Source organism: Nyctereutes procyonoides, unplaced genomic scaffold (genome assembly GCF_905146905.1).
Source record: "Nyctereutes procyonoides isolate TBG_1078 unplaced genomic scaffold, NYPRO_anot_genome, whole genome shotgun sequence".
In the NCBI taxonomy this organism is placed as follows: Eukaryota; Metazoa; Chordata; class Mammalia; order Carnivora; family Canidae; genus Nyctereutes; species Nyctereutes procyonoides.
Window position 1 is genome coordinate 5,940,161 of NW_026575028.1, and position 12,360 is coordinate 5,952,520.

Here is a 12,360-nt window from a genome sequence, read left to right on the forward strand (position 1 = left end):
CTCCTCAGCTCAGGGAACTATCATGTGCTGCTTGGAGTTCACATCCAGTGGTGAACTGCAAATTACATACTGTGTCTACCGTAGTTCTGATGGTAATAGCAAAGATACCCTGCTAGATCACTGAAAAAACTCACAACCAGGTGTGGAAAACAAACAAAAAAACCCAAACAAACAAAAAACATGTTTTGATTGTGGTCCCAGTTCTCTTTTTTTTTGCTACTTTGTTCAGTTATATGGGCCTATTTCCAGGATATTTTTTCCCCTTTGGGCCAACCCTGTTCTTTCATAGGTACTTAGGGATGATGGATTGTGCAAAGAGTTCTGTTCTTCTGCCATTTTTCAAGTTAAATGTTTATCAATTATATTGACTCTGTCATTGACTCTTCCTAATTCACACTCTTAATTATATACAAATGAATTAGGTTTTATGATGCTAATTCTGCAGTATGATTCTTCCCCCTCTGTTGCTATGGTGGAGGAGATTTGTCTAATCCTCTTGACTATTGATAGGAAAGATCATTTTTAAAGTGAGTTCTACATGAAAGTTTTTCTTTTTGCTCAGCAATCTTGCTTGTATTACTATTACTTTTTGGGTCATACTATTCATATTCCCACTCCTGGCTGAACAGGTGGAGTGAAAAACTATTGTTTTGGAATACTTGTTCTGTATCATGTATATACTTAGCACAATGATAAATGTATAAGCAACCAATCCAGAAAGTGAGGAAATATATGCAAAAGGAAAACTATTTGCAGGTTAACTGTGGTAACCCTTAAAACTATAGCAGAAAGAAGTAAGATTAAAACACTGAAAAGGACAGAATACAATCTGATCCAGAGTGAAAGTTACTCAACTTTCTGATACTGTTTCCTTATCTATGAAATGGGGTAATAATCCCTGCACCACAGATGGTTATAAAGATCAAATGAGATCATTTGTATAAAATGCCTAATAGTGGCTGTCCATAGAAGATGCTTACAAAATATTTATTTCCCTTTCATCCTCCAACACATGTTCACAATCCACAAACTTTTTTAGCCACTATTATCAAACTTAGTCTTTGTCAAATGAATGAAGCTTCCAAAATTACATGAATATTTGTAACTGAGTAAGAGTACAGTTTAATCTTTTGAGAATATATTATCCCCAAATGAGTAGAAATTTTTGTGAGGAAATATGAGAGAAGGAGGAGTTTTCCCTTAAAATGTCAGCATTATGAGCAATAAGATCAATCAATTATGAAATATTTATTGTCTGGCCAGAGGTTTTATGCTAAGCAAAAGGAAAGATAGACATTGTTAATGACTGAATCACCACTTTTTCCTTAATAGTATTAAGAGAATATAAACATAAAATTGTCCACACTTGAATGTTCCACTGTTGTTTCACTTAATTCCAACACATTTCTACTTTCAAAAACTTTATTCATTTCCTCTGAGCAAAATTCCTGCCCCTGATCTCTTCCTAGAGCTTCAGAGCCAAATTTCCATTTTTTCACTGGACATACCTGATCTTGCAGAGGCCTTTCAAATGAAACATATGCCTTGTTTGAATGAAACCCAATTGTTTCTCCTCGTATTTATTCTCCTTCTTTGTAGACTCTTTGCTGTGGGTACCACCAGGCTGATTGCTGAAGTTAGAAACTTCAGGATCTTCCACTACTTCTTTCCCCTCAGCTTCTATTTTCAGATGGCTACTATGTCTAGTGATTGTATTTTAAAATATTATTAATTTATATTTTTCCATTATGAAGTTTATAAGATCATATTAGATAATAATTTAAAAATAGAGAAAGAAAATTGCCTATACTACTTTAATACAATAGTTCCTATATTTATTAATAAATTATTATATTAGTGTATTTCCTTCTCTCCTTTTTCCTTGTACTTCTGTTTGAGTTTCTTGTTTTTGTCTTCTTCTTTCCTTTTTTTTTTTATCATTTGAATATTTTTCTGTACCAAAGACAGTTTAGGTTTAACTTGTATTTTTTCCTACCCCAGAATCAACTATTTCTCTAAGGTACACTGGTTCCTTGTATTAGAGAATCTGGGCTATGGGAATTGGTTTTCTTTCAAACAATGCTGCAATTGTAGTCATACACTGGACCAAGGTGTGGTTCCTATTTTGATTTTAAGCTATGATCATTACTTGGGTTTAGCCATCTCCAGGCACATCTGGCAGAGTGGTAGAGTAGGCAACCAAGAGTCTACTCAGGACTAGGTGCCTCTTGGAAAAGAACTGATGGTAAGGAAAGGAAATCAAGCAAACAGGTGTGGACAAATGCAAAGTCTTCATCATCTGAGGGAAGTAATTCTGACTAGGTATAGTAGGTGATATTTGAATTTGTCTCTGAAGCAAATTCAGTTCTTCCCATTGCACCCATTACACATCAAATTTGTGTCCTAGAGAGAAAAAAATAGTTGTCTGTGGTAAAAATGGGCAGTCGTTTTCACTACCAACTTCATAAGGCAACAGATAGAAGAAACTGGTTTTGATGCCCCCTGCTCCCAACTGTAGGGAACATGAAAAGTAGTAATAATTTCCCCTCCACTTTGGTACAGGATGTCTCATAGTTTTTGGCACTTGTAAGATATCTGTGAATACATTCTCTGAAGTAGTGGGGGCCTAGGTATTCCTCAGAAGGAGCAGGTGGGCTCTAAGAGGCTGCTATGTTTGGTGGAGAGACCACCCACTGCTATGGCTAAGGAGGAAAAGGATAAGATGTTACATGAAGCTGAGGACTTCTGAGCTCCCTCAGGGGACCTTCAGAAAACTTGAGTCTTTGCAGAGGCTTAGAATTTATTAAGAGCACACATAGTAAGGGTCAAATTAATTTGGGCTGTTAGTGGCCCTGTGGCTCCCTCAATGATTTCCCAGCCTGTTCTTGACTTAGCATTCTCTTCTAAGCAGTTTTTCAAGACTTTTTTTTAAACAAAGGTAACAGAAGGCTCTTTGCAAAGGTTATCTCATTTAAGCATCTCAACTCTGCAAAGGAGAGTGATATATATATATATATATATATATATATATATATTCTCCATTTTGAAGATAAGGAAAATGAGGTTGAAGGAGGTGAGATAACTTGTCTGAGTTTACCTAGCTAGTGAATACAGAATCACCTTGCTCTAACATCCATACTTTCTCCAACAGTCTCTCCTTGCTGCCCATAACATTTTAATATTCTATGGAGTGGAGGTACCATAATTCATTTAGCCATTAATGTGTCAAATCTTTTAATTATTCCCCTGTGCTTGGACATTTAGATCAGCTTATTATTATTATTTTTGCTCTTATAAACAAAAACAAGGTGGATAGCTCTTAGTATTTCTATCAAGTACCCACCTCTACATTCTGAGCACCTTAAAGTATTCGTCCTAATTAAAATGATTAGTACTTTCTTATCCCTATAACCTTCCTTATATTTACTCCTTCTGCTAGAGAAACTGAAACCTACATACCTTTCAAGATGCTACATACCCAGGTAGAACTGTTGCTTGCTCTTTTGTGACCATTGGCTCATTTTGGTGCCTCCTAATGGATCCAAATCACAATGACCCTCATTGTAAATAAGTCCATTTCCCCCATGCATTTGTGAGCCTCCTGGGGCCAAGATGCAAACTTACTCATATAGGCTTTTGTTAAAAGATAGATGACTAGGTCCTGTAGTAGACCTACAGAATTAGAATCTCTAGGCTTGGGACCTGGACATCTGCTTTTTTTACCAATGTACACAGGTGATTTTTATGGACTTGAACATTTGAGGATCACTGCCCCAGGGTTCTGAGCAGTGATTTGATGCAGGAGAGGACAGCCAGTATTCCCACAAAGACATTCACATGGCCCTTTTGTTGCAGATGAAGATTGGAGGAAAGAAATATCTTTGATCTCTCCAGCTGAGTGAATTTCTGTCCTATTCTAGAAAACAATAAAATGACAAAGATTATGATTCAAATTCTTATTGAATTATTTTATTTCTTTTTAATAGATAATTTATACAATATAATACAAAATGTAAAATATATAAAAAATTGTACAGGGAAAAGTCATTCTCCTTCCAACCTGTATCCCTCAGGGCTCTAGCCCCTACTATCCCCAGAAGTAATCACTATTCTTCTGTATGTTCTTAACAAAGGGTTTATAATGTCAGAAAATGATGTATTTCAGTAGTAAGTTTGGTAAGGATCACTCCTTTTTGAAAGAAAACCTTTTCATTTTGTTTTTTTTTGTTTTATTTTTTTAATTTTTATTTATTTATGATAGTCACACACACACACACACAGAGAGAGGCAGAGACACAGGCGGAGGGAGAAGCAGGCTCCATGCACCGGGAGCCCGACGTGGGATTCGATCCCGGGTTTCCAGGATCGTGCCCTGGGCCAAAGGCAGGCACTAAACGGCCGCGCCACCCAGGGACCCCAAAACCTTTTCATTTTGAAACAACTATAGACTCACAAAAATTTGTGAAAATAGTACAGAACACTCCTCTGTGCCCTTCATCCAGTTTCCCCCAATGGATGTATTTTATAAACTATAGTGCAATAGTAAAACCAGACTTTGATATTGATAATTTGTATGTATACTTCTATGCCATTTGATCAGATGTATAGATTCATGCAACCACCACTATGATCAAGATATTTTAAAACTAGTCTATCATCACTACACAGTACATAACTTATCATAGTCTACTACTGTCGTCACTTTACTAGTTCAACTGAATTGTAAAACTCTTACCTTATTTTAAGTTTCTTTACCCACTTCCATTTATAATATGATTATTTTAAATATCTCTTCCACATACATTGGAAAGCATATCAGTGTAATTTTTGTGTCAACTGTCAAACATAGTTTAGGAAACTTGAGAAGAAGGAAGTCTTTTGTATTTACTCATAGGATGAGAGAGAGTCATTTTGTTACTATTTCCTTACTGGCATTACAAGGGAACAGGGATAAAGTTATGGCTTCTCTACTTGGCTTTCTCTGACACCACTCTAGACAGGGATGGGTGAGAGTAAAAACTGAAGCTCCCCACATGGTCTTTGTTGGTGGGATGGCCATGGTACAGCAGGTTTTTCAGTGCTGGCTGTTGGCTGGAGTAGGATAGTTATTACCTAAACATTTTTTGTCTTGCTAGGCTGCCCCTTTCCTCTTCTTCTGGCCAGAGAGAGTAGACTTTTCTTGGAGGTTTTATACATTGTTTTTTTCTTATCGGCACTTACAGTTTAACAACTTCTCCAGCATCCAGAGTAGGATATATTAGACAAAAGAAAACACAGGGAACTCACTGCTGTTGTTCCTCAGCTCGCAGGATCTCCATCCAGTCTGCTCACTTTTTTCCACCTTTCAGAGTCCTCTTATGTATGTTTTATGTATAATGTCCAGAGTTTTTAGCTGCTTTCAGTAGGGAAGAATAGAGATATGTAGATCTACTCCATTTCACACCAGAAATGGAAATAATCATGCATTTTTAATTTATTTTCTACTCCAATTTGCAGGTGAGAGCATGGAAAAGATTTTGAAGAAAACAAAAGAAACCTACCTGATTGCTTTTCATTTTATTCTTTTTCATTTTACCTAATTTTCCAAAATCCACACATGTTTACTTTAATCCACATGTCTACTTTGGCTCTTGTCTGCATATACCATGTTTGGGAACCTAAGTAAAGAGTCCAACGGGCTGGCATCAGTGGGAGATGTGATTATGGAGGGATCCAACACTAGAATGATAACTTTGAGTTTTTGGCTCTGGGGAAAGCTTTGAAGTGTTTAACCTATAATGATAATGATTAGGTGATTTGTCCAAACATATAGTGACTGTGAGGTGTGGAAGCAGAAGAGTTACTGGAAGTTGGGACAGAGTAGAACCATGTTGTATGAAGCTGCACAGATGACAAGAAGAGCATAGGATCAGTGAAGCACGACCATCTCCTGGGGCTTACCCTCAGGGGCTGCTTCCAGATCATCCACCTGCTTCTAAGTAGACCAGCAGGTAACAGTCTTTCCTCAAGTTTGTTGAAGTAGCATTTGCTGCAAATCTACTATGTTCAAGATCCCATAAAGTTAGGTAAAAGGACATCTGAGATATGATTCTTGTTCTCAAAAAGCGTATAGGCAGGCGAGGGCGGGGTTGGGGTGACTGGGTGATGGGCACTGAGGAGGGCACTTGACTGAGCACTGGGTGTTAAACTATATGTTGGCAAATTGAACTTCAATAAAAATATATATTTATTTATTTTCTTTTTAAAAAATATATTTATATAAAAAAGCATATAGTAAAGAAGCTTCCCATTTTTGGGGATTATTTTTTAAAATTATTTTTCCCTTTCAGAGAGTAATTTCACCAGAGAGAGGGAACATTAAAAACCAAAATAAAATGAAATAAAACAAAGAGAGAAAAGCCTTCCTCGCCACAGCCTGAGGTAGCTCCAAGAGCAAGAATCAACCTGACTTCTAAGACAGTGCAAGGTGTGCCCAGGTGCCCTCCCAGTCATTGGGTGGCTACTCTGGCACACTCCACACACCTGACATTGCTCAGGGAGAAGCCAAGCAGCTTGTGACAGCTTTTCTAGTCAAAGAATATCTGGCTTAACAGGCAGCAGTCGGCAGAGATAAAGCTCAGCTGATTGTGATCCTTAGCTTACCTGGGCAGTGATACATTCAGGCCCCTGGGATGTGGCAGTATCAGGCAGAGTATAATGCCCAGGAGAAATGTTCTCAAAATCCCCTGCATTGCGCTGGCTCTGGTTATAGCCACCAATGTCTTCCTGGCATTTTATACCAAGAGGACTTTACAAAAGTTGATTTGGGGAGATCTCCAAAAGCAGCTTCATTTGCCTCTGTCTGAATGGAACAGGACAGTGATCGAGAGACTCTCTCACTTGGAGGTGGACTTGCAGAATCTGAGTAAGTTTATAACATTAAGTTTGAGGGTGTGTGTGTGTGTGTGTGTGTGTGTGTGTGTGTGTGTGTGTGTTTAGGGCACTTAGAAAAAAGGGGCATGGAAGAAATAATAAGTGAGAGATCACATTCTTATTTCTCAATTGCTCAATTAAGCACCTGACATTGAATTCTATCCCTCCAAATGGGAGGTAAGTGAGAATTAGTGGGAATCAGAGCAAGTAGTTGAATGGAGGGGGAGCAGGATGTGTCTTTGTGAGTGGTGTATGTATGTATACATTTGTACATACACATGATCACAGGTACATGCATGTGGGCAGGGAGATTGAGCCCCAGTATAAAAATCCCTGAGAGGCTCAAGAATAACTAGGTACAGCCTGTCCTTAGGCCTTTGTGTGGCAGGAGATGTTAAACAGAGGTTACAATTTCTGGGACAAAGGCCTCTCATCCATGTTGCTGTGAGCTCCCATCAGGAATTAATGGGGACTTGTTAGAGGACCTAAGATTGAATCCTAATATGGCCATGATAAGCAAGTGCTTACCTCTATCAGCTGCAGACTCTGGATCTGTAAATGGAGATGAGAGGTTACCTGCCGGATCTCACACGGTTATAAAATATATGCAGAAATGCAGTAAACTGATGTGTATCACATTTTTACGTCTGTTTTTAAGTTGAGGTGTAACTGACATCTAACATTATATTAGTTTCAGGTATACAACACAATGGTTCAATATCCATATATATTGTGAAATGATCACCATAGTAAATCTAGTCAATTTGCATCATCACATAGTTACAAACTATAGTCACAATGCTGTACACTGCATCCCATAACTTATTTAATAACCGTAAATTTGTTTTTCTAAATTTTTAATTTGATGTTTTAAAAGATTTTATTTATATATTTAACAGAGAGAGAGAGAGAAAGAGAAAGAGTGAGAGAAAAAGCACAAGCAGGGGAGCCAAAAAGGAGAAGCAGGCTTCCTGCCAAGCAGGGAGTCCAATCTGGGACTCTATCCCAGATCCCAGGACCCTGGTATCATGACCTGAGCTGAAGGCAGATGCTTAATCTATTGAGCAACATGGCACTCCTATAACTGAAAGTCTGTACCTTTTGACACCCTTCCCCCATTTCACCCACCCCCATACCTTGCCCCTTACAACCACACAATCACCAATCTGTTCTCTGTACCTACGAGCTCATTCCCCACCATGTCTTTTTTTTTTTAGATTCCACATATATATGAGATCATATAATATTTGTCTTTTTCTGTCTGACTTATTCAATTTAACAGGATTCCCTCAAGGTTTACCAAATTTTAACCTCTTCCCATGAATTCTGGGGTTTAAATTTTTTTTCAGGGGTTTATTTTTTATTCTGGCTCACCATGAAACTCTAATCCTTCTGAATTTTATGTGTCTCAGAATCTGACCCCAGTGAGGGGAAGCAGTTGTATTTCCTCTGGTCCCAAGTGACAGGGATTTAATGTTTGTGCCCCTGAAGGAGAGTATTGAATATGTGAGCAGGAAAGTGACTTCACAGATATGAGCGTGTGTGCACATGAGGAGGTTGGAGTCAGGGATAAAATGCCTTTTATAATGAGAACTGTGCATTGCCAGGGTTCAGAGTGAGGCCAAGAGATAGATGGAAGAACAGACAGGAGAAGCAAAAGGAAGAATTTATATGGAGACTGGAGGAAAAACGGAAAACATGATGAGGGGAGAGAGAAGAAACACAATAGCACCATCTACATCCTCCCTCATTAGATTCATCATATTTTATTGTGGTACAAATTTATGGAAGGCAAGTTTCAAATTTATGGAGGGCTGGTTTAGTGAGTGTTTTATAGAGTGTCTTACTACTCTATTCCCTGTACCTGGCATGTGGAGAGTAATGGATGAATCAATAAACGAATGACTGTGGGAAGGAGAAAACAGAAGACAGGCAGACAAGGATGAAAGGAAGAGGGGTACAAGGCAAGAAAGCAGATGAAACACAGAGAAGATTGTCAGACCCAGAAGCCCTGACTTTGAGCGCACCCCAGTGGATTAACATTAATTATGCAAATATGCTTAAAGCAGCTTCATGAGAGAATGCCTGTGTACCTAACCAGTCACTGTTACTCTGGGGCAGAGCAACCAGACCACGTCAGAACTCTCTCACTCAACCCTAGGGCTCATTCTACTGGCTCAGCCTCCTCTGGCCTTATAATAGCAAAGGAACCTGGCTACTCTTTCCTTCAGCTGGGACACAGTGTGCCTTGGGAACCACCCAGAGCCATCAAGTGTACTTCTCCTTCCTTCTTTGCAATGACAGGTTCCTTCTTCTTTCCTTTCCTTTCCTTTCCTTTCCTTTCCTTTCCTTTCCTTTCCTTTCCTTTCCTACTTTCCTTTCCTCTCCTTTTCTTTCTTCTTTTCTTTTCTTTCTTTTTTTTAAGATTTCATTTATTTATTCATGATAGACGGAGAGAGAGAGAGAGAGAGAGAGAGAGAGAGAGGCAGAGACACAGGCAGAGGGAGGAGCAGGCTCCATGCAGGGAGTCTGATGTGGGACTCAATCCTGGGACTCCAAGATCACACCCTGGGTGGAAGGCAGGCCCTTAAACCACTGAGCCACCCAGGCTGCCCAGTTCCTTCTTTTCTTGTTATTCTTGGTGCTTCTCCCTTTATTTATTCTAAAATGATATGGTGTTAGGGACTTCCTACCACCTGAAATTAATTTCAGAATGTCTTCTGGACCCTGTTTCCAGATCACGAATGCTCTTCTTTCCTAAAACACTTCCTGAAATTGATAGCCTGTTCAATTACCAATAATCCTGGTTGCTCATTGCCTCCAAGAAGATTGACAAAAATCATAAGTCAATAAAGATGCCTACAAAAATTATGAATACTATCAAGAACTAAAGCAAACACATAATGATAATTTTGGGAGGGGTTGATGACTCTAAACCAATTTTCAGGAGCCTCCCTAAAGGTACTTTAAAGTCCCGCCACAGAGATAACACTGGGCGTGCCCCATTTGTGTTCTGGAAATTTTCAGTATAAGTCATGAGGATGGTCTAGTGACAATGTATTCATCCTGCTGGACTCTGCACTTACATCCAGGTAGGTCCAAACAATTTCCCATTGACAACATCGATGAAAGAGAAAAATCAGATATTCCCCAAGAGTAACCTAGGGGAATTCAAAGGTACAGAGAACCCAAGACCACCCTATGACGCTCATATACTTAGTACAAAAGAGTTTGAATAAAAATACTATTCAATTTGGAAAAGTATAAAAATTCTGCTCTCATTTTTATTTTCCACTAAAGCATATACACTTAGTACCCACATGAGCATTTATAAGAGATCAACCAAGTTCGCTTTGCCCATCCCCTTTTTGCCTTAAGCTCTTTCCTGGTTATTTCTCCTTCCCTTTGGTCCAGTTTTTTTTTTTTTTTAATTTATTTATGAGAGAGAGAGAGAGAGAGAGAGAGAGAGAGAGAGAGAGAGAGGCAGAGACGCAGGCAGAGGGAGAAGTAGGCTCCATGCAGAGTGCCGGATGCGGTACTCAGATCCCGGGTCTCCAGAATCACGCCCTGGACTGAAGGCAGAGCTAAACCGCTGAGCCACCCGGGGTTGCCCCCTTTGGTCCAGTTTTATGCCACCTTCTAAAGACGTCATCCTCTAAATTGCAGGGACTTTCCTGCTTCCTTTTCGGGGCTGTATATTTAGCTGAAATTCAGCCCCTGTTCTGCTCACCAAGCCATGTGCTGTGGCATGGGGTTGCACTCACTCAGAGGAAATTCACACAATAGGACTATCCCCTCATCAAGCAGATGCCTCTGGACTGAAATCATACACAAACTATCTTCTAACTTGCAGGAAAGTACTAGATGGGCTAGAATCTAGGATTCTAGGATTCTTCACTAGAAGGTGATTGTATCGGTCTGGTATGAATTTAGTGTGGGTTTAGTGGGGGACTGGTGGAAACTAAGTAGGTCCTTATGGTGGAGTGCCTTGATTATCATTTTGGGGTTTAGTGCTGAGGAGTGTCATAATCCATGTAGGGCTTGGGAAATATTAATCAGCTCTAGGTTTGGTCTGATTCAGGAGAGTCAGAAGTCTGCTACAGTAGCCCTCATTATGAAAACCTGGCTGCCCTCTTTCCTCTATTAACATTTCTCTGGTTGACCTCCCTGACAAGTTTTCTCACTCATTACAGACTTTGTAATGGCTTCTGATTCAGTCTTTGTTTCTGCCTCTAAACCTGCTATCCCCCCTGGGAGATACAGTGTCATCGTTCAATACCTTGCCCTTCCCACCTGTGAAGTTTTTTACCTACATCCTCACATTTCTGTATTGCATTCTGGACTTTGTCTTCTCTCAGAATTGTTCACCTCAGAAATGACAAACGCATACTGTCCATTCCTGATTGAAACCTCATGATTGCAGCACATCCATCCAATTTTTCTCCATAACCATTTTCTCTCTAGTACCATTTCCCCAACTCTGCTCTTTGCACTATTTACAACTCCATTGCACACTTGTTCCATTGTGCCCTCCTAAGAACCCCTAACACTCTGCAAAATCAATTGTCCACTTTCTCTGTACCTTTGCCCAAATGCTTGGTACTGCTAAAAGATTTCTCATAACTGAGCCACTAAAAATTCATGGTCACTTGCCCCAGCTGGCCCTCTCTGGCACCATGGCGCCTCTGTGTCTCACAAATCAGGTCTTACTTCCATTTCTTATGATAACAATTTAAAAAGTTTCTCATTTTTCCGAATCCCCTTTCTCACTTCTCCCCACTCCTCCCCTAGAAAAGGAAGTAGAGAAAATAGAATGATAGCCAAATTTTATTGTGTGCCAGGCTCTGTCCTTAGCACTTGATATGTATCAATCCACTTAGTTATCAGAGAAATCCTGTAAGGTACTTGATAAATCTAATACACCAAGAAGAGAAATCCCCTGGCCAAGATCACACAGGTAGGAAGGGGTAGGGCTGCCTGGCTCAGGAGCCTGGACTTTTAACATCTATGTGGTAAATTGTTGGGTAGGATCAGCCTGTCTTGTTTGCCACTCTCCTTAACTAGACAGAAGAGATACTCAATAAGTCTTTGGTGAATTGATAGTCTAGATGAGCCAATAGGGAATTGGACAGGAGTGGAATGAAAAGAAAAGGATGAATCTTACCGTGAGGAGGCTTACTCTACACACACAGGCAACTGAATGGAGATGAGGAAATAGTCAAAGGAGACCTGAGTTTTGGGAATTGGGTAGGTGGGAGCACAATGGTTGGTAATATTTGTAGAAATAGAGAAGTAGTCTCAGGAGATTTGGGGGAAAGGTGATGAGTTCAGTTGTTAAGGAACCTAGGGAACTTGGGAAACAGTAAAATGAAAATGATAGACATCTCCAATAGATATTTGAGATGAAAGTGATGATGATGATGATGACCAACATTGACTGAGTATTAA

General features: G+C 39.5%; 1 protein-coding gene across 1 annotated transcript in view; it reads left to right on the forward strand.

The window, feature by feature from the left end:
• Positions 1-6,696: 6,696 nt before the first annotated feature.
• The window catches only part of GALNT8 (polypeptide N-acetylgalactosaminyltransferase 8), a 49,672-nt gene continuing 44,008 nt past the window's right edge, over positions 6,697-12,360 (forward strand). Inside the window, 1 exon segment of the mRNA XM_055315379.1 lies at positions 6,697-6,904. Within this exon segment, the coding sequence (XP_055171354.1) occupies positions 6,697-6,904 (208 nt within the window).